Below are 26,385 nucleotides of genomic sequence, written 5' to 3' on the forward strand. Positions count from 1 at the left end.
GTAACTAGTCAGATAGAACGGCCTTTGGCCAAAGTCCTACATAGCCAACGGCTGATACAGGACTATAATGGAATAATAATAATAATAATAATACGTGGTCAGCTACATTTACACGTTGACATTTCTCATTTGTTCAGTGATTGGCGGCGTACACACATCTCCATGTGCTTGTTGCTTGCTTTTGGAAAGCCACCCACCGGATTTCTGTCATGTTGAACCACGGAGTCTTGAAAATGTCACAACCATGTCTCAATCCGAGTACAGCAGCCACTCACACCACAAAGATGACATGCACACCTTTGTACAAGTGTGCATGCATTCTGGAACCCTGCTCGCAGACGAGTGCAGTTTGTGTCGGCGATGTTGTCATGAGGCGAAAGATCTCCCTTCAGCTAGTCCACAGTCAACTCAACAGCAGAAACTCTATGTACTATATCGGAAAACACCGTGATTCGTGGTCATGGCAAATACACAGCCCGGTTCACTTAGGCAATCTTGTCGTTGATATTAGTCCACCTGAAACTCAGACGTAGCGTGCTTCTCCACGGCGATCCCGACGCCACATCAGCACGTGATTCGCCTCGCGCACAAACACCTCGATATGTACGCATTAGGTCAATGGCGAGGATGCCGGCTAGACTCTCGGTAGGGGGCTGGCACTGGGATAATCTTCTGGTGGCAGATCATGGACAACCAGACTATTGGAGAGCGCATTGCCGTTTTCGAACATTCAAACTAGAACCCGATATAATGTTACGCCCCTTGTTTTCAGACTATCACAATCGGCTTTCGCGGCATGTTCCTGAGGATTCTCCTAACTTGCGTCCTTGTAGTGTAGAAGAAACCGATGCGTTGAAACCTGTTTTCTCCAGCTGACGAGTCTAGCACTAGACCAATGACCGCTTCATTCTCATGTGCCGTTCTCTTAGTGGTTCCTATAATGGGCAATAATGTGAGCTGCTCTGGTATGTTTTCCATGGCTGTATCAAAGAAGATCTCTTGCTCCGTGTTAGAGTCTGGAGGGACGGAAACAGAAACGCTGCGATTCAAGTGAGGTGGAAAGATATGCGTGATCCTCGCGGCCTTGGGTTTGGCGGAAGGGAAAGGATTCTCAGTAATCCAGAGAGTTGACGTGACTGGTCCAACGAGTCTTATAAATCCAGAATTGACCCGACCAAAGCGATAGACACCATCACAAGACACGCTTGCTTCTTCAAGTGTTACCAGGTAGTCGTTCGGATCGTAGTTATGCTGGCACCACGCAAACGATATTTTGCCTTGGATGGAGGCCCAGGACCATGTCGGAGCTACGTATTCTTCGTACCTTTTCGGATAGCCTAGCCATTTATATGAGAACCCTCCTTGAGGGGTCTCGGTTACCCTAGGTTTCCATAAAAGATAGACCGGCAGTGACGATTGCCACATACCTGCAAGATATCCATCTCCAGGTTCGCCTGAACTGGAAATTGATATGCTACTTGCAATACCTGCCAGTGCGATGAGCTTGTCTTTGGGGAAGCTGAGACTTGACATTGAGTACAGTTCCACAACTGCATCCCAATCTCGAAATTCCGATGAGCTCTTCATTTGGGCATGGAGAGTAACTTCTTGAACAATGATAGGTCGGAATATTGTCATGAGGCTATTCTGTATTCTTCTCATCATCGTTTCATGTTTTGGGGCTTCTGAGGTATACTTTGCGGGCCAGCGTTCGCCCTTGGTCTCATCTCCAAGCTGTAATCTCTTGATGCCGATGAGTGGATCCCCACACAAAGCAGCGGGTAGTCTGTCATGGTAGGTTTCGCATGCGGCTAACTCTCGACATTCCCAAAAAACCTGCTCATGCCCAAAATGTAAAACGCGGAGTGAAAGGATTCGTTCTTGTAGTACCCATGCGCGTCTATTCAGTGGCTCTTCCGTGAGCTTTCTGGCCCAGAGGCTAGGTGCTGGTACAAAGAGATACCTGGATTTTTTTCCTCGGTGATTCGACCAACAAATATCAACTTCCGTCGGTACTACCTCCTGCGGATTTCTCTCCCAAAAGCATCCCTGAGAACTATCGCTCGCGCCTGTAGCAGCTATGTTAATGAAGGAATACCAGTATACATTGCTCATGGAAGCAGCTTCACGCATCCAATCTTCGGCATCGTCTTGAACTATGCATAAGGAATCAATCCAAAGATAGCGCAAGTGGAACTTTCGGGCGATCTTGATTGCATCTCGAAATGTCTTTGGAAATTGCTGATAGGGAATGAGTTGCTTGAGTTCCTTGATATTGCTTCTAGTTGTTCGAGGTAATTGTGCAGCTATACCCCAGCAGTGAGAGAGTGTGGCGTAGTTTTGTTTAGACTGATCAATATCTTTTCCATTTACCAATCGAACGACGTCTTTTTCAAAGGTGCCGACATCAAGCAATCGCGTGGGTGCCCATTGCTCCGGAGGAGAAGTATTGCATCAGGGATGGTTCTGGGTACAATCTCTCACCCAATATTCAATCAGACTCCAAGTCTCTGGAGAGTCTGTAGATACAGAAGGCCGATAATGGGCATACCCGCCTTTGAGAAAACATCAGCTTTGATTTATACGAAAATCAGAAGATCTAGCCAACTGACCTGAAGGGTTCTCAATAGTTTCGAAGTAAAACCGCAGTTTAAAGCTCGCTGCGGTCTGTGATCGCAAGGTCAAATAGAATGAGTGTTGCCAGCTTGCTGAGGATGTGTCTGAGTCGCAGTCAATGGGGAATAACGCTTCCGGAGGATCAGAAGAGTCTGAATCCCTGTTGTATAGCCGACTAAGCACAAGCACACATATACAACAAGCGGTTTTAGCGGAGCTTCTCAAAGATGATAGTGATCCGTGATATGCAAGGTTTTTGTACCATCCAGTTACCCGTATTATATCTAGTATGCCCTTGCATATTGAGCATAATTCTCTGGAAGTCGTGGAAACCATGTCGGAAGATGCAGTAATATACTTTGTCGAAGGGCAGGTGTAGCAGTGAACATGGCGCGACGTTGCCTAAGGATCTCGTGAGATTCAGTCGGCTATAACATGCAGAGTGGCTGAGCAAGAATGCCCCGCCCACGTCTCGTATTGCAGCCTCATTTCTCTTTGCTTAGCGAACGTGCTGTGCCCTTTTTACTGCTATCTCTTCCATGTGTGTGTGTGCGTCTAGCTCGTAAATTTGGTCTTTGGTGCCTCTTCATCCACGGGAGAGGAAACTGGGACATTGAAGTATGCATAACCTCTTAGTTTCTTAGTGTGTGGTATCCATGGGTTCACGAATTTAGAGTATATATCGTTCTTAGAAACTGCCCGCAATAATTCTGAGAAAATATATGATACCAGGCTCAATGTTATTGGCCGTAGCGCATGAATGGGGGGCCCTCAAGAGATCAATCAAGATTATCACATAACCATTTCTAGATGTAGGAGAGTATGCCCGCACAACAGCCGTCTTTGATACATCGGCAGACCTCCTGCAAAACGCTCAAAACTGAGTATCAAGCTGAAAGACCGGTTGGCCCTCCCTCCATTCATCAAAGTCTTTTTCTCCTGGCATCTCCCTGCCATCAGAAAGCCTGAGTCTTGGGAATGGTCTCGCCTCGCGGTTATAGGTAGGCTCTTTTTGGGCCAACTCCTCATTGACTAGGACTAGAGCACCGGAATGCCAGCCTGCAGCACTGACCCGCAGAACGAAGTGCGCACCGAGGCCATCTTCGCCGCCATCTTGATCCCAGGCTTTGGCTTCTTGTTCAAACCACTCACTGACTTCACCCTGTACGTTGGCATCATCAGTCCACATTTGTCTGCGTTCTTCGCTTTCTTGAGCGTGTGCAGCATCATGCACAGTTTGTGCAAGCCATTCATTCTTCCTTGCATCGAACCAGACCTGGCGACCGGATGTGTAGGCATGCGGCAGCAAGCGCCCATTGGCATTGAACCTGTCGTACGCAATACCGCGAGCCTTTCCGACTGCACTGTCATCGTTGGAGCCCAGGCCTAGCGCTCCACAGCCTGTATTCTCCATACCATACGATGTAATCTTGCCATTTGCGTGGAGCGCAAGGTAGTGATAATCGCCAAAGGCGACCGAGATAACATCGTTGTGCTGCAGAGCAGGTATCTTTTTCAACCCCGGTAGGTCTTTCTGCTCTGGATTCTCGTGTAGATGATGTATGCATGATTCGAGGTAGTTCTGATCGCTGATTATTACCTCACCGTCCTTGAAAATAGCGAAGCTGCGGAAAGAGCCCTGAACATCAACAGGAGCGCCTTTCTCATGACGTAGTTGATGTAGCTCAACGACCCTGTCTATCGCGTTCTTTTCTCCAAATCTTCCGCAGAATACCTTGCCTACGTCCGTGGTAAACACGACAAAGTGCTCCAACATGATGTAATTCATCACTGCTCCCACCTCTTCGCTTAATTCTCTCTGCTCATCGCTCTCACGGGCACCTTTGAGACGCTGATAGCCAGTCTTCGGGACTTCTGCATATTCCATAACGAGCATAGTGTCTGTGCCTCCATCACCATGATCTCTTTCAACTGGATCCCATACGACTATGCCAACACCATTCACCAGGGCCGAACTTCGGCTCCAACCTGCTACGACTTGTTTAATCTGTCCGAAAGTAGATTCGGTGCTCGACGTCCCACGCAAGGAGAGCTCGTTGATCTGCAGGGTCGCAAACTTGACTTGCAGAGCGGGCTCTCTTGTGTCAAACCATGACCATAGCCTTCCACTGTCTGAAAGCGCAAGTATGTGTGCTCGACCTGAGGAGAATTGGCGAATGGCGACTGTCGGCTCTTCGTATTGAGCCTGGGTAGCATTGGTTGGGTAACCTTCTGGAAAACGGAGGGCTTGGAGGGGGCCGGTGCCGTAGGTGATTCTTTGGCCATCAAGGACTCCTGCAGTATGCAAAGAGCCCTTGGAGGTGAGAAGGGTTGTTGACCAGCCTCTGAACGCATGTGTCAGCACTTTGCACAGCCAAGACAACACGAGCGCCACAAAACGTACCCGCACTGCATGTCTGCAATAACGCCCAGATTCCGCGTGTTATCCATTTCTGTCGGATGTGCTTCCTTGGAGTTGTATCTGGCATGGCGGCCTGGTCGCATCAGATTTGTCCTTATGTGGGACAGGTGAGGAAAGAAAGTGGGCTCGGGACGAGAAGCGTGCCCCAAACGGTTATGTCCATTCTGACCCCACGTGAAGACACGGCTCTGAGTGAGCAGCCGGCGGTACATCTTCTGCCACCGGACACCGTCATGCTGGACGACTGGCTGATTAGGTACGCGGAAAGTGGTGCGGGTGATGTAGCTCCAGTAGGCGGGGTCGAGTCGTATCGAGGGCTGCTGGAACGATTTGCATGTGCTGCATAGACTGAGAAAGCTCTTTGCGTCTAGGTATGGGAACACGAGTACGAGGATATCGAGCGGGAGATCCGTGATGGATGTGACTCGTTCGGCCATGGCGGTGATGGCGGGGCCTTTTTGAGGCCTGTTGCAAAGACGTACTCTTGCAGTCTGGGGATATGCTTCTTATGTGTATAGGGCTGATAGACAGGAGATAGGAAGGGTAGTATCAGTGTAGGGGATGCCTAAACTTGGTCTTGTTTGTGGTCGAATGGCCAATGACGCAACAAACACCTGCGGGGCTGAATGCGGGACATTTCCGTTCGGGCACTAGTCCCGAACCGGTCACCAAACTTCTGACTCAATTCACGACTCTATCAAATTTCCGCCTGCCCAGCGAGGCTTACCACTCCACGCATTCTACGGCTCCACCTTGCTATTTCGGGCCACAGAGCTATCCACAAAGTCTGATAACCCTCGGAGAGCCAAGTTCAAGAGCAGGAGCGCAGACATACCCCCACCACACAAGGCTGGCTTTCACCTGACTGGCCACCATCCAGACCCGAAGAGCAGCAACGACACAAGAGGCCCAACGTCATGGCTGAAGAACCAGCTACTGTGCCCGCGCCGGTGTCAGCGCCAGACTCAACCGTCCCTGCAGCTGCACCAGCACCTGCCGAGGGTGCACCAGCGGCTGTAAATGGTGATGCTACAGACGGTCCTAAGAAACTCTCGCCAGCAGAATTGAAAAAGCAGAAACAGGCCGAAAAGCAGGCCAAAAGAGCGCAGGCTAAGGCTGCAGGAGGTGCACCCAACCAACAGCAAGGGCCCCCGAAAGATGGTCAAAAGCAGCAGAAAGACTCGAAGCAAACATCAAAAGACGACAAGTCAAAGCCTCTCCCAGTACGGCGACGACCATCGCAGCAAAATGTGCCAAATTCAAAAGAACCAGAGAAGAAATCGAAGAAAGACTTGAGTTCAAAGCAAACAGGCTTGTTTTTTGGCCACTTATACAGCCAACCCAAGCAGCAGTCCCTTGTCGGAGCATCAAAAGATGTACATCCGGCGGTCCTTGCACTTGGCCTTCAATACAGCAGCTACACCATCTGTGGTAGTACAGCGCGCATGGTAGCCATGCTTCTAGTGTTCAAGACGGTCATTGAAGCCTACCAGACGCCTCCAGGTAACAGCTTGGCTCGCCATCTTACCAGCCATCATCTCGGTCCCCAGATTGAGTTCTTGAAGAGCTGTAGACCTCTCAGCATTAGTATGGGAAACGCCATCAGGTGGCTGAAGGACGGTAAGTCCACGCTTTGTATTCTACTCAGAAAAGCATAGGAGACACCAAGTGCTATTGCCATACTAGTGTTCTGCTAGAGTGTCCGGACCCAGTGTGCTGATTCATTCATAGTCATCATCAAAATAGATCCATCGACCCCTGAGAATGAGGCTAAGCGCGATCTTATTGAGGAGATTGACATCTTCATTCGTGAACGTGTCACAGCTGCGGACAGACTCATCCGCGACCTGGCAGCCACCAAAATCCAAGCAGGCGACGTAATTCTGGTTTATGCAGCATCTTCTATTGTTGAGCAGACCATAATACATGCTCACGAGTCTGGCATCCCGTTCACGGTCATTGTGGTCGATTCGAAGCCACTCTTCGAAGGCAAGCAATTGGCACGGAAGCTCGCAAACCGTGGCATCACTGTTCGTTACTACCTCGTCACTGGAGCCTCACACGCCGTAAAGGACGCCACCAAGGTCTTTCTGGGAGCCCATGCCATGATGTCCAACGGTCGTCTCTACTCGCGCGTTGGTACCGCCCTAATTTCCATGCTCGCCTACTCGCACTCCATCCCCGTCATCGTCCTCTGCCAATCTGTCAAATTCACAGAGAAAGTCGCACTCGACTCCATTGTAGGAAACGAAGTCGCCCCCGCCGAAGAAATGCTCTCCGAAGCCGAGCGTCGCGCTCTCCTCCCCCTCAAATCTCGTCTTCCCACCTCCAAAAGTGACGACAAAACGGGCGCCGAAGACGCGCCCGCTGACACGACCGACGTCCTGAAATGGATCGAAGAAGCAAAAAACCTGCATCACCTCCAGGTTCTCTACGACGTTACTCCCGCACAGTACATCAACATGGTTATCACCGAATACGGGAGCTTGCCGCCCAGCTCGGTCCCCGTCGTCCACCGCCTGAGTACGAACATATAAACTCCCGCCCAGCGTTACTTCTTTTTTGTTATTCGAGAGTACAATTTTTCGAGAAGCCAAGTACTAACACCCGGTGTTTCAGGAACTGAAGAGCAGGAAATTACGCCTTCCAAGAAGGGCATACGTCAGGCTACTGGGTGGTAGAAGGGTCTTGGTTAGAAAGAAAGGGCTTGCTTGGATATATATCTTTTTCTTTCGTCTCGGGAAATAAGCCAAATGTGGAGTTTCTTCTAGTGTTATAGAGAAGCTGGCTTTTTTCTGCCAAGCTGAATTAAGACGGTAGATAGATGGGGGTCCTTCTTGACTGCAATTTCAAATTATGGCTTGCTGCTCGATTCCGCGTGAAATGTGTTTACGCCTTTAGCATTTCAACTCGTATTTGCATGCAAGTCCTCTGGGTGATACTGGGAGTAGGAAATGCATATCATAGATCAGTCAAACACAACCATCACCCTCGCACTCTTACACATCTGCATCTCTCTTCTGAAATTTATTTACTTCGTAGTGTGCATATATACTGAAGACTTAAACAAACATATTGTCTGCTCGTCCCTGCTAGGTCACTACGACTTATCCTTCATCGCCCGCAGCGCCCCCATGACATCAATCGGCGCCGTCTTACCAGTAACCTTCTGAAGCTCCGGATCCGTAACACGCATGAAGACATTGTGCTGTTTCTCATCGCCAATCGTGAATTTGCCCTGCGTCTGCTTGTTCTCTTGCGAAAAGGTGTCGAGCTTCTTGATCGCATCGTTGTTAAGCACGGTCTTGGCGAATTTTACATTACCCTTTGTGTACTCGTGTCCAGGGAAGACCTTGGTGTCGTCTGGGAGGGTGGCAAGTGTTTCGTTCAAGGCTTTGTGCATTTGCTCGGGGTTTCCTTCGAAGAAGCGGCCGCATCCGCCGATGAACAATGTGTCTCCTGTGAAGACGACACGGTCGTTGCCGTCTTCGAAGAAGAAGCAAATACTGTCTTGGGTGTGGCATGGCGTGTGGAGTGCCTTCACATTGATGGAGCCGATGTTGAAGGTGTCATTGTGGGCAGGCGTAGTTGAGACTTTTTCGCAGTCACGTCCGCCAATTATTGGAAGGTTGAAAGCTTTGAGCTGAGATGCGAGTCAGAGTTATCAATCCAGAATAGATTGCGTTCATTGAATCTCACGATTTCAGTGTTGCCTCCGGCATGATCATGGTGACTTTTGAAAAAGATCAGTACGGTTCAGTCCAACAAAAAGGAAGACTTACTGGTGGGTGTTGATAATCTTTGTCAATTTGAGACCTCCAGTAGTGGTTTGCTCTTTCAAAACAGGTAGTACCCTGTGTTATAGTTAGAAAGGTCAACGATCCCGATTGTTCCTGTTAAGCATACTCTGAGGGGTTTGCCGGATCGATGATCACAGCCTCCTTGGTCTTATCATCGGACACTAGATAGGCATAGTTGTTGCCCGTGCCCTCCCCTAAAAGATATGTCAGCAAAGTGACTGATGAAGCTTTCCATCAAGGTGCTCTTACACATGGGAATCGATTGAATATGCATGTCGCGGGCGGGTACGGATGAACGCTACTTGGCGTTAGCCTTCACATCAACCAATGGAAACTGATGAGTCTATTTACTTTCGCAATGGGTCGAACAATTGATAATAAAGAACTACGCTTGATTGAAGCGGCGAGAAAGCTCATAAGGACGATAGTAAGGGAGATTGGTGGAATGTAGGAGCCATGCAATTGGAAGTGTAATGACGTGTTTACTCTCTATCGATAAGAACGTCACGTGAAAAGAAGTCCATATCTAGAAGTTACATATTGTTTCCAAGACTCACTACACATATTCGTGGTTCTCATCAAGTCCTCCAATCACAGCAATCGGAAAACACATATGGTTTCTTTGGCTCACGTCACCGCGGTGCGAAAGGGTCTTCAGTCGATACATGCATTCATGCATTATTTACACTATTACTACGCCTCAAAAAGAAACCTAATTGTACGCCATAACCATGCTCATACATTCGTAAAAATCATTCCGCATTACAAAATTCCATCATAGGAGCGACTTCAGCCTCTTCTGTAGCTCTGGCTGAGCAGTTGATCCTTCACCACGCAGACGGCGCTCTTGTGGATCGTGCAGAGGGTCGCGAGTCACTGTGGCCTTGATCTTCTTGCCAAAGTACTCGATCTCCACTGACGCCCCTTCACTAATGTTGCTTGGAAGCCATGCATATGCCACAGGCTTCCTGACAGTGTAACCGAAAGCTGCACTAGTGACATAGCCAGCTCTTTGGCCCTTGACAAAGACTGGCTCTTTGCCCAGCACCATTGATCGACCGTCATCGACGGTGAGACACCTGAGCCGGCGAGGAGCAACCTTCTTCGAAAGCTTCTCCAAAGCAGATTTACCAACGTATTCTGCCTTCTTATCCAGTTGGATCGCATATGTTACTCCAGCTTCCCAAGGGTTGTGCTCAGAATTCATATCGGATCCTGACGCTCGGATGCCCTTTTCTATTCGTAGACCATTGAACGCTGCGCGGCCAGCAGCGATGAGTCCATGAGGTCTCCCTGCCTGCCATAACAGATCCCAAAGTCGCAGACCAAAGTCAGGCGTAGTCTGGATCTCCCATCCATACTCTCCTACAAAAGACTTCCTGAACATAGTGACAGGAATGCCTGCTATGCTGGTCTTCTTGACACCCATGTAAGGTAGTCCCTTGTTGCTGAAGTCATCTGAGCTGACTGTTTGGATGACATCCCGAGCCCTAGGGCCCCAAAGACCAAGACAACAAGTGCTGCCTGTAATGTCTCGCACTTGAATCCATTTACCGGGTGTGTGCTTTTCCTGATGGCGGCCCTCACGGATGAGGTATGCAAGGTCGGTTGCAGTGTTGGCGCCCACCTGGAACAGATCTTCTTCGATCCTGGATACGAAAAGGTCGCTCAAGACACCGCCATGAGCGTTGACGAGCAAGGTATGAACGATACTTCCAGGCTTTGCAGAGACGTCGCTAGTTGTAAGTCTCTGAAGCAGGTGAACTGCACCAGGTCCAGATACCTCGAAACGGTGAAAGGTAGTCATGTCGTATAATGCTACAGCATTTCGTGTCTTCCACGCTTCAGCGGCAGCAATGGGCGAATAGAACTTGGATGACCAGGCGTCACGGTCGACTGGTTTCCACTCGTCTGGCAAAGTTTGTACCAATCCAGCGTTTGCCTCATACCAGTGTGGACGTTCCCATCCTCCAACTTCGAGGAAGAACGCGCCCTGTTCCTTCTGTCGGGCGTAGAAAGGGCTAACTCGGAGGTTTCGGGGGCTTTCCTTAGGTGCGAGAGGGTGGATGATGTCGTAGATCTCAACAAAGTTCTGCTGCGAAGTTTCGCTGACGTACTCTGGGCTCAGTTGGACTTCTTCAAATCGTGTTAGCTCACACTCGGAGATGTCGACAGTCGATCGGCCCTCTGTCAACGTCTCTGCAACAGCCCGAGCCACACCGGCTGAGTGGGTGACCCAAACCGCCTCAGCTACCCAGAAATTGTCGAGGTTAGGAGCTTGTCCAACCACGGATCCGCCGTCAGGTGTGAAAGAGAAGATTCCGTTGAAACCGTCTACAATCTCAGTCTGGCGCAGAGCGGGAAGTAGTTCTTTGGTGGCTTGCCAAGCTGGCTCAAAGTCTTCGGGTGTGAAGTCTAATCGAGATGGCATACTCTTCTCATCGACATGCTTGGGAGTGACACCCAACTCAGAAGCTTTGACAGGCATTGGGCGATGGCCGTAGTAACCAATGCCAAATTGCTCTCCATGCTCTCGATAGTATAAGTCCTGATCTTGGTGTCGCAGGATCGGGTATTCGGCGTTCATAGCATTGATCTTTCCGTTAACTTCACGGTTTTGGAGACCGGGAACGGGTGTCGTCTTTGCGTACTGGTGACCGAGCGGAAGGAGCGGAACCTTGAGACCGATCATAGCGCCAATCTCTACGCCCCAAAATCCTGCGCATGAAACGACTATGTCCGCTGGGATTGAACCGTTGTTTGTTGTGACGCCGGTTACTTGGCCGTTTGCTTGCTCAATACCAGTAACGAGAGTATGTTCGAGATACTTTACGCCGGCGTTGCGTGTGTTCTCGATGAGAATTTGTGTTGCGCGAGCTGCCAATGCGAGGCCGTCGCTTGGGATGTGTAGACCTCCAAGGACGATGTCCTTGTTCAGGAGAGGGTACTTCTCAAGGCACTCTTCAGGAGTGATCAAGCGGGCCTCTATGCCCCAAGACTGTGCATATCCATGCTTGCGCTTGAGCTCTTCCAAACGCTCCGGTGTAGTCGCAACTTCCAAGCCACCCAATTGGTTGAAGCAGTTCTGTCCATCCTTCTCCAGGGCTGACAGCTTTTCGACAGTGTATTTTGCGAGCAACGTCATTGTTTTCGAAGGGTTTGTTTGGAAGACCAGGCCGGGGGCATGTGATGTAGAACCACCCGGCATACTCAAAGGACCCTGCTCAACAACTGTGATGTCCTTCCATCCTCTTGAAACCAGCTCATCGGCCAGATTGGTGCCGACGATTCCGGCGCCGATAATGACAACACGCTGAGAAGTCGCCATTGCGAAAAGAACAGAGGAAAATGGATGATTGACTGGCTTCTAAGAGCCGCAGGAGGCACTGCTCTCTTAAGACTACTCATGCTGGCGATAACGGACCAAGCTGCAATGCTTCCCCATCACAGAAGCCGAGACTAAGCGTGATCCAGAACTTCAATTGGAAAAACATCTCGCGTGATGATTCGAGCGGTAAGTGCTGGATCCAATCCATCCGTCGCCCCGCATGCGGACCTGACGACATTGGTGGGGAAGATGCCAGTCGTGGATGTAGGGTCCTGATGTCCATACTGGGCCTAGTGCAACATGTGCCGGGCAGGAAGAGGAAAGCCGTCACGACACTACATAGCTTGCAGCAACCCCCGCCTCGCGCGTGCGCAACACCATCCGACTCTTCCTTCACTCGACACGCTGCTGCACTTCCGTCTGTTACCACGCCAGGTAAGTCATCATAGTATGTTGAGCTTAGTATGCTCTTCCCCCGGCGAGACTTCTCGCCCCATTTGTCCTGTCGAGCAGTGACAACGAATGGAACCTGCTGCAATCCAACTATTCGAACCCAAACAATCACTTGCTGTAAGCATTGAGAGTGATTGTACGCCATCAAGCCTTACAAAGATGCATTCCACCCATCCACTGCGACAAGCCCGGACACCCTACCATCCCATCAACAGCCTAGCGACAACACTTCTCTCAGATACCCATTCGCACGGGGTGCTGTTCGAGAGCGCCAATCCGCCCTGAACAGCCCTTGCAACGCATCCTGGCCAAGACGAAGCAGTGTGCAAAGCCCATAGAACAAACGAGTCGTTGCCATGGCCTGTAACGCACTCTCCCCGTCTGGAGCAAGCCCATATCGAGCTCACGGCTCTGTCCCCCAATTGCCTTGAGTGCGAAGAAGCACCTTAAATAATCCCTAGGACACACTGGAACTGCGGAATCCCCGTAATTCAGCTTGCAGACCATCTCGACGCCTATTAGGTGGAGATGACGAGACGTGACATGTCACTGTGCTGTCTGCACCTGTACAGCAAGCTCACGACTACGGTTGCCGAAAACACTCAAAGCCTCCGGAAACTTCCACGCAAAAGGCGATGAGGGGTAACATCACATTGCTTGTTGCGCTGGCTCTCGATTCGAGCACATAGCGTTTTTCTAGGCGAGTCACGCCTCATTATTCACACCTACTAAGCGCTTCGCCTATCTTTTTTGGCTCACCGACAACACACACCACATCATCTGAGTGGTCATTATTCACTGAGGATTGGCGTCCGTTTGTCTCAGGTTGGGCGTCCGCCGACTTCCCTCCTGATACCGCTATCTGTTGCGATAGGCGTCGACTTGACTACCTCATCACCACAGCCGGCCTATCTAACGAACTGCATATCGGACTTCCAACCTCAGCGAACTTTTCGATAAGAGTGCGATAACCATTAGGAAGTGTCGCCGCAATAGCTCCGGCAATTATGGTGTTGGCTCAACGGTCAAGCTTTGGGCTGGCGTCTGATGTCCGCTTTTGGAAATCAGATCCATCCAAGCCCGTGCCAACAAGAGGGGCACAGACGAGAACGGCCTCTGCATTTTGTCACCATGATCTTGTCATGCGTCGTCAATGCAGATTATCCTGGGGTAATACACCGTTGTCCACTAGCAAGGGCAAGCAGAGTTCTAGCCCACTGTCTAGAATAGTAGAATGATCACGATGGCGGATGGTGCGGTTGCGGAGATGGCTGGTAAATCATCTACCAGCGTGGCGCCTGAGGGTCACCTGCAGTCTGATTACGTCCACTCACCCCACTGGCTATCGCCTCTCGGGAGCGAATGGAAGCTATAACCCCATACGGACTTAGTATATGGTTTCAGTTGATGCGTTTGAGGAGATAGTGAGTTTAGACAGAAAGTATAATAATACTGCAAACATCCATCAGGTTGACCTTCATCTTCTTCAGCAGACTTGACCAGTTCTCAGACATCACTGTCCTTCACTTCCTTTGAAAGCACTGCCAGATATCCGCAACATCTTATCCACCAACACAGTATCCCAACATGGTCGGGGGACTCCTGAGCTACCTAGGCTTTGGCGGCGCAGCCGCCCAGACCCAGCCCGAGAATGAGCCCGTACGGGCCCTTCCTGCAAATTGGTACACTTCAGAAGAGATGTATCAGCTTGAGAGGCGCGCCATCTTCACAAGGAGATGGCTTATCCTCACCCACAAGTCAAGACTCGCCAACCCCGGCGACTTCCTTCGCTACAACATTGCCAACTACGACGTTGTCGTCTCCAAAGACCGATCAGGCGAGATTAATGCATTCCACAATGTGTGCAGACACCGCGCATACCCTGTTGTCGAAAAGGACGGAGGCAACGCAAAGATCTTCTCTTGCAAATACCACGGCTGGTCGTACGGCCTGAACGGCAATCTGGCCAAGGCTCCCGGCTACCAGGAGCTTCAGAACTTCGACAAGGCTAAGAACGGCCTATTCCCTATCCACACACGCATTGACCGCAACGGTTTCGTCTGGATCAACATGGACTCAAAGAAGGTGCCAGAGGTATCATGGGAATCACAATTCGACCATGTCGACGAGCAAACCCGCTTCGATCAGTTCAATTTTGACGACTACGAGTTCGACCACACATGGAACCTCGAAGGTCCCTTCAACTGGAAGATTCTCGCAGACAACTTCAACGAGTGCTACCACTGCAAGAGTACCCACCCCGACCTAACCACCGGACTCGTCGATCTCGAGAGCTACGATGTCTACTGCAAAGCCGACCACATCCAGCACGACCCCAAAACCCCACAATACCGCAAGGATCTCGGACAAGAGATCTGCTCCACATACTGCTTCCCCAACGCCTCCTTCACTGTCACCCAACACTTCCTCTTCATGCAAAAATTCATGCCCAAGTCCCCCACCGAGTCCGTCATGTACTACGAAGTCTGGCGCAACAAGCACTCGTCGCAAGAAGACTTCCTCCTCATCAGCGACACGTACAAGCGCGTCATGGGCGAAGACAAAGTGCTCTGCGAGCGTGCGCAAAAGAACATCGAAGCCGGCATCTTCATCAACGGCGAGCTGCACCCCCGCATGGAGAAGGGCCCCCTCTTCTTCCAGAAGCGCTGCCGCGAAATCGTCATGGAACACGGCATGCGCGAGAAGAAGGCCGGTCACAAGATTTGGCCTGCCAAGCAGCAGCTCGACTCCGAGGCTGGATCGCTGCTTACCAAGGAAATGGAAGATTTCTGCGAGGGTCTCTCGTGCGGCACTGACAATGAGAAGAGCGATCTCGCTTGGTAGTAGTTGAAAATTCTTAGACGACACGAAAACTTTTCTTGATGATTGAACGAACGAAACTACCTTTGGGGTTAATTGCATGGCATACGGGTGTTTTCTGGCGCGGGCGCGTTGGGGGCGCTGAAAGTACTAGAGGCTTAGAACTCGTACTTGTTTATCTTGAAGGGGGAATGGCAAACAGGCACACTTTTTTTTCTTCTTCCTTTATTAATGATTCTCTCGTAGCGATTTCTCTTGTTTTTTTTCTTGATAGCGCTTTCCTCTTTTCCCCTCCATGCCTTCTATCTAGATGAGAGAGAAATTAAACTTCTTTGCTATCTTCACTATCCTCTTCACCTGATCGTGTTTTTTTTGCTTTTTCGGGGAGCGGCGCAGAAAGGTGTCCCAAACTCCCAGCCCACTCTCTCACTCACAGCAGCGACCGGAAAAGAAGAAGAGGGGACTAGCATTGACCCTGTTCACCTCTCCATCAGCATGGCAAGAGCTCGGGGGGAGGGGGATGGCATAAACCCCGATAAAAACCCAATTCCCCTCATGTCCTCATTTCCATGGAAAGGATGCCCTGCATGCCCCCCTCCCTCTCTCTCCCCCGTACCAGAATCTAGGCGCGTGCGCCAAGTTCCGTTAACGGACGCAGGACCTGGAGATAATGGGCGAACGGGAAAAAGTGTGGGGTTCGACCCAAGACTGCGATTTCGGTCCTAATTGGGAAAGTCTGTGCATTGGCCAATCGGAGAGGGGCTGAGATAACTGGGTTTGATTGGCGGTCGTTGGGGACGGTCTTTTTTTTGTGGAGGATGGGGGGCGATGGGCGATCTTTCTTGTGATATGGACGGATTTCTTGGTTGGAGATTTACGGGTTATGACATCTACATATTCACATGTGTGCGTAGGTTTGGTTTGGCTTGGCGGCTATTGTGGAGGAAGATGTCACGTGAGTGGGTGGGCTCTTTGAGCTATTGTGTTCCGTTAGGAGGTATTGGAAGAAACGTCTTACGTATGTATTGTGATTATCTTGGACATGTACACGTGAGGTTTTTCTATCACGCCTACGTCAAGTTGACACGATCACGTGGAGAAGTATCTTGGTAGTGGTCCTTCCCATGTGGTATAGCCGTAACTTCTGCCTAGTAGCATTTCCTTCTTTGGCTGTAGATAGTCAATTCACGCAATGTCGATTAGAAGAGTTGGATACATGTCAAGCGTGGTAGGTTGACGTTGACATACTTGGGACAAATCTCCACATTGACATGCTTCGCCATATTCACCTATACAACTAATGACGACTTCTGTATCCACCATAACCACCCCATCCGCCCCACGCTTTGCCCCTGGCAGCACCTCTTCCAATCTTGGCTGCTTCGTCATTCCACCTTTGACTTGCGTTGCCGCGTATTCTGGGTCTCTGCTTGTAGCCACCATTTCGATACGTCCCGTCATTATGATACTCGAACTCAATCTCTTTGCCGCGTTTGTCTGGCGCGTCAAACCTGTCCAGCCAGCGATTGAGGTGCACGCGACTATCTTTTGCGCCTGCTGAATAAGAAAGAATGATTCGGATCTTGCGCTTTGGTTTTCTGTCGTCGTCTACCTCATCCGCAGTAGGTCCATGAGCGCTAAGCCTCGCTAGCTGTGCCTGGGACAAGCGATTCAGGAACGTGACGACATGCGCAAAGTTATGATTGCGGATGGTAGCCGTGATGACGTGAGCGTGGAAGAGGACCGCATCTAGGAACTCTTCCGAGATCTGGTTGTTGACCCCTACGAGGCCGCACCTTGTAACGATGTTGTTGCCGCGCCCAGTTTTGAGCGTCGATGATTCGTCTTGTTCCAGAACGTGCTTGTAGATCTCATCTCGTAGTTCTCGGGGAAGCGCAAGGAAGGGAGGCAGGGTGTCGTATTGCTGTGGCCGTACGGGTTTTGCATGCTCATTCTCCGGGATACAAGGTTCCGTATTGAGGGGAATATTGGCTTTACGGGCGCGCTTCCGGGGTGGTGGCGCAGTGTCCCTGGTGTTCGGGATCAGCGCAGCAGCTTGTGCTTGCTCGTTCTGTTTGCGTTTAGAACGCCTCAACGGTAGTGTTGTCGTCATGATCACAATTGGACTTGATTCTTTACTCTTGAGGATTCATATGCAGTCTTAACTATGAATATATACTCAACGTGCACCAGGGTGGCATACCGACTACTTCAGGCAACAGCCAGGCAACGAAGGGTAAAATGTCAGTCGGCCACTCGTTGCGCCCCACTTTCGCTCATGTTGGCAGTTCGTATAGGCTGACCCACGTCTTGCTCTATGCTTTGGAGGGAAAGGCAAAATTTAGAACATTATGTGCTAGTCTACTACTCGTGGTAGTGGTGAAGTGGCCATGTCGGTTGGAGTTGGTATGAACTGTCTGTAGGAAGGAGAACTCCTGCTCTCTCAGTGGCTAATTGGCAACCTTAAGTACATGAGCGCATCTTCACACGCTGGGTCTGGATTTCAAGAGAGGGCGATACACCAACGGACGCATCGTGAAGGTCTAGATCTCGCTGTCTTCAAGCCCCTTTCCCCGGGCGCTAAGAAAGCACGCGCCAGCCGAGCCGCTGTCCTTTGAGCGCCAGCCGCGACGATAATCTTAATAATAGCTACAACTTTCCGTCAGTCGGTCGAACTTTGCAAACTACTCAGCTTTGCTCTTCTTTGATTTCTTCAGCCATAGCCATTTGAAGATCACGCTTGAATCTGTCTACTCGTGCTAATAAGCACTATCCGTGCACGTGGCGCCTGTCTACCAAATCCCATCCCTCCCTTTTATTGAAAACCCTCAATCTGGACCACGAAGGTCAACTTTGGCATCTGCAACGTGACGTTTTGGCGCACTTTTAATGGCTCCGCTCCTGTGGCTGAAACGAGCCTTGAGGCACAGGTACACGTACTTAGCGCAGGTACTGTGAACTATCATGCCGTAGTCGCTGTCAGCCGCCTACTAGAACGCTTTAAGCGGATGACTTGACGAAATCCTCCCAAACTTCGTTCCGTCAGGTCCGTACCTTAAACTAGCGTAGCCGACCAGTTGGCCTTCGCTCGCGGCTGATTCGGCCATCCATGCCCGAAGTTTTGGTCGATTTTTTCTCGTACAACTTGCCCAAAAGGTCGGGTCCTGCCCTTTTGACTTCTTCATTCTTCGCTCTCTATTCTTGCGCCTTTTTTTCGTCTCCTCAAGGGAAACATCAAGTATGCGCACCTTGATTCTTCTTCCTCTGTTTTGGCTACTCCAGATATGCCAGGCTTTCCAATCGCCTGATATATACTCCATTACACAGCCCGCAGGGGCAAGTGCAGCTCTATCGGAGGACAGTCAGGCTGCTACTATACCTTCCAGGTCGAGGTTAGGAGAGCAAACTCATCTTGTGATGTTGGTCACTGACAGCGCTACATTAGACATGCGGCCGGGCCAAACTCTGCACTCAACATCTTTGTACCTAGTTATCAATCAGACCCCAATTGGTACATTTTCTCCAACTAGCTTGTTTTAGGAGCAACAAATAACATCATCTCAGGCTTCCTCTGACGCTATCTCTCAAGACAATCGGGTTACAAGTAAAGGTCATTGAATCGCTGAGCATTTCTTCCCAATGCTGGACTCTGCTAGTGTACACGCCCCCAGGCGTGAGTTACAGCCCAACCTCTGCCGATGTCACGGCTTTGAATTCTTTCGTTTCCAGAGGTGGCAGATTGATATTCATGAACAAGGTTCCCTCCGCTCTCCAATCTCTTGCAGGGGTATCTGCATCTACTGTAGACACGAGCGGTTCACGATCGCTTTTGCAGTTGACCAACACCGAATCGCCTGTACAGGCTCTCCGAGGTTTTGACTTCACAGATTACTACGACATCAACATGCCTTTTTATGAGAACTACACTGAGCAAGGCCTTATCAATGTTGGCTATACGCCTGCTAGAGGTTCACAGACACTTGCAAAGTACCAGGTTCGAAACAATGGCGTAGACAGTGCAGATAAGTCCGCTACAAGCGCAGCTATTGTCAGAAACCAACCTTTAGGAGCGAGCGGATATGTATACAGCATCGGTATGGATCTCGGTTATTTGTACATCCAGGCGCAAAACGAGGCCGGCGGCTACTCACCATGGTATGATGGACATTACTACCCCGGATACGACATCGGAACACGCATCGTCAAGAACATTGTCACTTCTAGTCCCCAATTTGTCAGCCTATGGACGGTCCCATACAACAAAGGGCTCGCTTTCACCACCACCTGGGATATCGACACCTACGTCTCTTACCCCCACGGCCAGGGTATCGCAGCCGCCGCGCAAGAAAGAGGTGCTGCTGGTAACTTGAACCTTCATACCAAGTATATAACCGATGCCTACGAGAATGCATACTTCCAGTATGGAATTCCATACATTTATCAGATCACCGGGTTCCGGACGGCTCCTGATGGGTACCCGTACATCGATTTTGGCAGTCACACTGTCAGTCACTCGCCAAATGCGGCGAGTTTCCCCTACGGTACTCGTGACGAACGGTATATCAAAGGAAGTGACGCAGGGTATGCGCCTTACATTCACCAATGCGGGGCTAACGCCGATGGAACACCTCCTGCTGATGATCAGTGTATAAAGGGAGGTCCCAGGTAAGTTTTCATCGTGTAAGATCTATGCGACATCGACGCTGACTTTGCACCTCCACCTATGTAGCGGACTTGCGTTCTATACATCGGGCGGCTCTGCATCAGGAGAGGTCCGCGTAAGTGCATTTTTGATTCGATATATACTACAGGATGTATTCAAGACCAATTACAACCTCACCACCTACCGTCCAGGAAACCTTGCATGGAGCAAGTACCAACCTACGCATTGCGTTGCGAACGGATTCATTGGCGGCTCTTCATGCTCAGGAAACTCTCATCTCACCCACCTCCCTTTTCAAGTTACGCACAACCGTGAAGCGTTCGCTGAGCTCCCATACTACGAGTTTCCTCTCCAGTGGTCTGATGGCGATGGAAACATGAGCAGTGCGGATTTTCCGGGGTCAGACTTCTCCAACCAAATCAAAGATATCAAGAAGATGGCACGGTATGGCGGTCACTACAACATCTTGATCCACCCTTCGGACGCGGTTTTCGACAAGATTCAGATACAGCGTGCATTCCACGATACCGTACGCCCTTTTGCAGTCTTCTTCAATCAGACAGGTTTGGCCAACTGGTGGGCAAACCGAGATCGCGCCGTTGTGAATATCACAGCGGTAAGTAGAACATCGGCGACGATGACAGTTCGTCTGGACGGCCCTACGGAAGGACTCACTCTCCAGGTGCCTCGGAACTATGCCATACAGTCCGCCACAGGCTCTCTCTCAGTCTGCCAGCAGTTTTCGTATGATAAGACAACGAACGCAGTCGTTTTGCGAAACACAGCAAAGGGGCTATATACGCTCACCTTCACTATTGGCTTCAGCGATTCATCCATCTCCACATGCCCCGACTTTACACCAAAGGCGATCGGGGATACAGAATGCGTAGCATGGGATGTCATGATTGACGATTTCTTGGAGCTCTACTTCGGCAACAACAACGTCAATTTACTCTTGTTGCAAACAAGCGCAATAGGACTTTCGTCAAACAACATAGATGGCACTTTGCAGCTCACAGCAACTACTACCAGCGGTGTCAACTCGTACTACACGGAGATCTCACGCTTCTGCTTCGACGCTTCGATCTACACCCATCTTTACTTTGACATGATTGCGCCTCAAGGAACCACTTTCTACGTGCAGCTTGTCTCGTACGACTCTGGATGTAATTTCGAAAAGCCGAGTCCCACGTACTTGGACGTAACCAGATACGCCGCTGCTGACGGCACAAATCATACTGTTACCATACCATTATCGGACTTCCAGGGACAGGATATGCTCCATGTACGCGGTATACGCATTGGAAACATCTCGCCAGACCATGTGCCTATCTATATCGATAATATCAAGATCCAGAAGCGATGCGTTACGGCACCAGGAGAAGATCGCACCCAAGGCCTCGCAATCGAATCATTCCAAAACGTTGATCGATGGATCACTGGCATTAACAATATCTTCGGCCAGACTGACTACAACAACTCAATGACGTTTGCAAAACTCTCGGAGCTTGGAAGAATGCAGTTATTGCCGTCCAGCTCAAACTCGTACTTTTATACCGACACTGCTGTCAATGGCGTTAATATGAACGCCACCGGGTACACTGCCGTCTCTTTGAACGCACGTGGTCCGTCTGGTGGTTCGTTTGACGTGGTTGTGACCTCGGGTACTGATAGCACTACTTCTACCGTCAGCACCAAGTCTTATGCTACCTTAAGCCAAGACAAGTTTACGAACATTACAATCCCTCTTACGGCATTCTCAGGACTTAAGGCCAATTCCATGAGCCGTATCACCCTACGAAACTTCACGCCAAGTGGTGGTTCTGCTGCCAGCAACTTCACTATGCGATGGATCTCTCTTCTGGGTGGCCCTCTGGGAGGCGGTGCAGGTTCACGATGCGCGAGGGCTTCTGGCTACGTTGTGCTAGACTTTTGCGATCCGGTTGAATTCCAAACGCAGACCAATGCTCTGGGAGCTCCCATGTCAGACAACAAGACGATGACATCCTACAAGCAAGTCGCCAGTGGTTCCGCTGATGTCGTGCCCCGGGATGCGAAGTCGTACTTCTACACCTTGCTCGCACAGACGCCTGGCTGCGCAGCGGTTAACAGTTCTTACGATTCAATCAAACTCAGTATCTCTGGGCCGCAAGGCGCGACTGCCAGCATCGGCTTCAAATATGGTGGCGACAGCTGCAACACCAATGTGGTCACGTCTTACACCCCGATTAGCTTCAGCACTGCGCCAGCACAGCTCACGATCCCATTTTCACGTTTCTCCTCTACTTTCAACGCCAAGTACCTCCAGTCATTTATCATGACCAACTTCAGTTCTCCCGGCTCGACGTACCGCATCCACTCATTGGTCTTCACGGGACCTATTGATAACCCGGGTTGTACGCTTTGCTCAGGTACCGTCCTAAACACCTGTACATTCACGTCGGATGTTCCACGGACGAACCGACTCCTTGGCGGCATGACCGATGAAGGATCTCTTGCCTCGTACTCCGTCAACAGCGACGGCTCACTCGTTCTAGGGGCTAGCAGTGGTTCATACTGGTACTCTCAATTCGGCACCACCTGTTACAACGCAAACAAAGTAAACGCAACTGGTATCCAAATCTCCATGGCGGCTCCCGCAGACACCTCTTTCCAGATCTCGATGCGCTGGAAGACGGATGTCGAGTGTTCATTGACGTCGCCAGCCTCTTCAGTCCCCATCACTTCGTACACGAAATTTGCCGGTGCTGATTCGTACCAAGTCACGTACATTCCCTTTTCCGATTTCCCTGGAATGAACGCGAGCAGACTCGACAGCATCGCACTATCAGCTTTCAACCCTTCAAACGCGGAGATCAAGCTCGGTTGTATTAGTTTGGCTTCCACAGCAGTCGTGCCATCGAATTCGACATGTAGCTGTCCTGACTCCGCCTGGTTGAACTACTGCACTTCAAAGAATGTAGACCGCAATGCTAATGGTAATGCGCAAAGCGACGACGGAACCATGGAGGTTGCACCATCTGTCAAGGACGGCGCCTTGGTCCTGCAACCTGCTGTCTCTGGGTCTTACTGGTACTCGCTCCAGAACTGCGCGGACGTTTCTTCGTCTAGCTTCCTCTACCTCAACGTTACGGCGAAGGCGGGTGCAAGTTTCAATGTACAACTGCAGAGTGGCGGGAACGGGTGTGCCGGTTCTACACTGCTCCAGCGAGTCAGTGTGTCAAGTACTACTTATGGTACTCTGAGCAGTGCTCCTGTGCTTCTTAAGATCCCGCTTTCAGCGTATACTTCCTCGGGTAACAGTGCTTTCTCTCTATCTGCAATCAGTGCGGTTGTCTTGGAGGGATTCAACGCTGAGACTTCGATGTATCTCATTCACTGCGCGTACTTTGGTAATGACTTTTCGGGCGGGACAACTGCAGCTTTGGGTGCATCCGCATCATCAGGTACGGCTTCATCGGCTGGTACAGCTTCGTCAGGAAGTTCAAGTACATCGACAAGTGCATCGGCCGGTACGTCGACAAGTCCAGCTGCGCCAACAGGCGCAGCTGCATTGACAGGCGCAACTACACCGACAAGTAGAGCTACATCAGCGGGTACACCAACAGCTGCACCGGCAGCCTCATCAGCAGCTACAGCTGCATCGACCTAGTTATTGTTATATTTTTTTGGAAGAATGTAAAACAAACAAGACATAATGTTAGTTAGATTAATGAAATGTACTAGTATAGACAAAGAAAGTCTCCTTGTAGCCTTGCAGCATGATCTTGAAGATAACTAAACACCAGCGAGTATATACCACAGTCACATATTCTCAGCACTAACTATCCCGAAGCCGCAAATAGGCAGTCTCACTCACCACGCGAACAATACCCTTCAAATGCAGGAGTCGTTTAGTGACAGCGGCATATGTTAGGTATTATAGCCCTAGGTCCATCAGATCATTGCGGAGTGCATATCGAAAATAGGAAATGATATTCATTCCCCGTTGTGTATCCCTGCTTTCTAGGTGCACCGAAAACAGGTACAAGTTTACTTGGCCGGGTACCTTGGGACAAGGGGGGAGGGGGTAGTGGGCCAAGAGGAGGCGTTTTCAGGGCGAACTGTGGGCCCATGGTATGTTGGCTACTTGTATGAAATAGCTATGAATAGTTAGATTTGTTACATGATATGTTACTGTATTTTCTTGGAGGATCGGTGGCAGCTACTTGAGGAGCAAACTGCTTCAGGATTTCGAAAGAAAAAAGCGGTAGTACAAAGTGTTGGAATAATATTGTTTAACCCGAGAAACTTTTCATTGACTCCTTTGTGGGCAATGTATGCGATTCTATCGGTATGGATTCTGTCGGTATACATCTATAACCAGCGGCCTTCATGTACGTTTAAGGATATCCGGATATACGCGCAACGAATGGGCCGAAGGCTGTGTCTTTTTAGGGTACTTAAAGGAGATGGTACCGCAAGGGGTGTTTTTAGCCGGTGTGACGACATCAGGGTACAACGGCGCTTATTGGAAGAAAAACATGGGGGATGTGCAAGGGATATCGATATCATGCGTATATGTAAGTAATCATCCTGCGCTGCTGTCATTTGGATATGGTTGTTATACAGATGCTCGGATGTACCTTGCCATCCCAGGTTCCTCATCCCTCACAACTCTCATTTAAATTTATTCGCGCAGTTACTTTCAAGTACGCTGTATGTGGCGTCCGTGTGTAGACCGAATCAAGTTCAAGGAAAGTATCTTTCTAGAGCAGCGTAGGGGCCATGCCAACTTTGAGATTTGTATTTGTTGGTCGACTAGGATATCAGCCGCACGCAATGAACCGTCGGTGTTTCTATTTGCATATTTAGGGGCGGAAGAGCGGTCGAGTGCTAAACCGTGCGCATGAATTCGCCAATTTGTTTCAAGCTCGAAATATCCAAGACGGTGAAGGGTAAACCATGCGCTGATCTAAAATGACAGAGGTTATTCTGTCAGGTACGCGTCCATGAGGCGCATGTAAATCTCTCCTATGTACCATAACAGGCCAGTATTGGTGGGAATACTATACTTATGCCTTCCGCTACCATCAGTCGATATTTAGTAACTGCATTGTTTGGTGGTGAGACTACAATATATACTCGGGCCGATACCGAATGTCCGGCAATCGGGACACACCCAGTCTTGTCCTTACTTCCGGATGGGACCCGGTTACCGAACAAGATCTGGGATCAAGGTTAAAGAAAAGTACCAGCATGGTAACCGAGCGTATTTGAACGGGAATATTTCGACCAATAGCCAGGACAAGTACAATGTTACATCACTAGTGCCTACCCTATCCAACTCTCGTCGCGCTGGTCGGCCGTAAGTTTAATCAAAATATGCACTGCTTTGTCGACTTTACCAAACGCTTTGTTTCCACTACATCAAATTATATAAATACTATTCGTAGAACGATTTGATGACATTCCCACCCACCAGCCTTCACTTGCTTAATAACGACTTCACACGATCACACCCAACCTAATCTTCAAGATGCGCTTCCTTCAGATCATTCCCGCCGTTTTTGCGGCTTCGACTCTCGCTGCCAAATTCGAAAACTTTGTCGACACTGCTTGCCAACGATACTCCGGAGACTACAGGCTCATCACAGTTGCCGACCAAGAGAAGGTCGTCCTCGACACGTGGGCAAAAACGGTTACGGGGCAGGAGACGTCACGTGCATTCTCTCCAAAAGGCTCTTGCCCTTCCAACGCGGACGATACACACAAGTGGGTAAGTTTTGCACAAACAATATAATTTCCTTTGCATTTCCTAGCTCAATGCTAACTTTGTTTAGATTTCCATGCCCCAGTGGAATGATGAGGAAACTCGTTTCGGGCGTACAGCAGGGGGTGCTATTGCTGTGGTCTACTTCAACGAGACAGACACCTACCACGCCTGCAGATACTTGGCTTCTGTCCAACCAAACGGTTATGCAGGCTTTTGCCGGTAGAGTGTCAAGTCACTTACTCGGCAATTTTGTTGGTTAGCATAGTGGCCAGCCGCTGCTTAATGTTTGAGGTGTGTACTCTACGACTTTCTATGCTTGGTTTCAATGCTTCTGCAATGATCACTGTTGATACCACTGTAAGTATAAATTCAAAATCAGAAGTTGCTTAATTGCATATCATGCGCTATAACAGGTTCACTGTTTCAGCTTGTCTCCAGAGTTCGCAACAAGTAAGTAACTTGGAAGCCTTGCTTGCTTAACTTGGTGCCAAGCCAATTCAAGTAAGTCAAGTTCGTCTATATAAAATA

At 49.9% G+C, this 26,385-nt stretch overlaps 9 protein-coding genes across 9 annotated transcripts; 4 read left to right on the forward strand and 5 right to left on the reverse strand.

Annotated features, from left to right (window-relative positions):
• Positions 1-768: 768 nt before the first annotated feature.
• Positions 769-2,952, reverse strand: COCCADRAFT_41206 (uncharacterized protein; the record flags this gene model as incomplete). Its single annotated transcript, XM_007719268.1, has 3 exons — positions 769-2,433; positions 2,485-2,555; positions 2,613-2,952. 3 exons carry the CDS (start codon positions 2,950-2,952, stop codon positions 769-771), a joined length of 2,076 nt encoding a protein of 691 aa, XP_007717458.1.
• A 538-nt stretch (positions 2,953-3,490) lies between these two features.
• COCCADRAFT_9349 (uncharacterized protein) lies at positions 3,491-5,475 on the reverse strand (the record flags this gene model as incomplete). Its single annotated transcript, XM_007719269.1, has 2 exons — positions 3,491-4,961; positions 5,021-5,475. The coding sequence occupies 2 exons, from the start codon at positions 5,473-5,475 to the stop codon at positions 3,491-3,493; spliced, it is 1,926 nt and encodes a 641-aa protein (XP_007717459.1).
• Positions 5,476-5,955: 480 nt separating this feature from the next.
• Positions 5,956-7,719, forward strand: COCCADRAFT_9350 (uncharacterized protein; the record flags this gene model as incomplete). The annotated part of the gene is made up of 3 exons (XM_007719270.1): positions 5,956-6,658; positions 6,770-7,561; positions 7,658-7,719. The coding sequence occupies 3 exons, from the start codon at positions 5,956-5,958 to the stop codon at positions 7,717-7,719; spliced, it is 1,557 nt and encodes a 518-aa protein (XP_007717460.1).
• Positions 7,720-8,138: 419 nt separating this feature from the next.
• COCCADRAFT_109697 (uncharacterized protein) lies at positions 8,139-9,255 on the reverse strand (the record flags this gene model as incomplete). Its single annotated transcript, XM_007719271.1, has 6 exons — positions 8,139-8,681; positions 8,738-8,771; positions 8,821-8,892; positions 8,945-9,032; positions 9,088-9,136; positions 9,190-9,255. The coding sequence occupies 6 exons, from the start codon at positions 9,253-9,255 to the stop codon at positions 8,139-8,141; spliced, it is 852 nt and encodes a 283-aa protein (XP_007717461.1).
• A 358-nt stretch (positions 9,256-9,613) lies between these two features.
• On the reverse strand, positions 9,614-12,166 carry COCCADRAFT_109688 (uncharacterized protein; the record flags this gene model as incomplete). The annotated part of the gene is made up of 1 exon (XM_007719272.1): positions 9,614-12,166. One exon carries the CDS (start codon positions 12,164-12,166, stop codon positions 9,614-9,616), a length of 2,553 nt encoding a protein of 850 aa, XP_007717462.1.
• A 1,696-nt stretch (positions 12,167-13,862) lies between these two features.
• Positions 13,863-15,463, forward strand: COCCADRAFT_109696 (uncharacterized protein; the record flags this gene model as incomplete). Its single annotated transcript, XM_007719273.1, has 2 exons — positions 13,863-13,943; positions 14,198-15,463. The coding sequence occupies 2 exons, from the start codon at positions 13,863-13,865 to the stop codon at positions 15,461-15,463; spliced, it is 1,347 nt and encodes a 448-aa protein (XP_007717463.1).
• A 1,273-nt stretch (positions 15,464-16,736) lies between these two features.
• On the reverse strand, positions 16,737-17,552 carry COCCADRAFT_109695 (uncharacterized protein; the record flags this gene model as incomplete). The annotated part of the gene is made up of 1 exon (XM_007719274.1): positions 16,737-17,552. One exon carries the CDS (start codon positions 17,550-17,552, stop codon positions 16,737-16,739), a length of 816 nt encoding a protein of 271 aa, XP_007717464.1.
• A 1,127-nt stretch (positions 17,553-18,679) lies between these two features.
• Positions 18,680-23,754, forward strand: COCCADRAFT_9355 (uncharacterized protein; the record flags this gene model as incomplete). Its single annotated transcript, XM_007719275.1, has 4 exons — positions 18,680-18,831; positions 18,885-18,950; positions 19,004-20,104; positions 20,169-23,754. 4 exons carry the CDS (start codon positions 18,680-18,682, stop codon positions 23,752-23,754), a joined length of 4,905 nt encoding a protein of 1,634 aa, XP_007717465.1.
• A 1,866-nt stretch (positions 23,755-25,620) lies between these two features.
• On the forward strand, positions 25,621-26,080 carry COCCADRAFT_30468 (uncharacterized protein; the record flags this gene model as incomplete). The annotated part of the gene is made up of 2 exons (XM_007719276.1): positions 25,621-25,860; positions 25,925-26,080. 2 exons carry the CDS (start codon positions 25,621-25,623, stop codon positions 26,078-26,080), a joined length of 396 nt encoding a protein of 131 aa, XP_007717466.1.
• Between the last annotated feature and the right edge of the window lie 305 nt (positions 26,081-26,385).

Source organism: Bipolaris zeicola (genome assembly GCF_000523435.1).
Source record: "Bipolaris zeicola 26-R-13 unplaced genomic scaffold scaffold_294, whole genome shotgun sequence".
Taxonomy (NCBI): domain Eukaryota; kingdom Fungi; phylum Ascomycota; class Dothideomycetes; order Pleosporales; family Pleosporaceae; genus Bipolaris; species Bipolaris zeicola.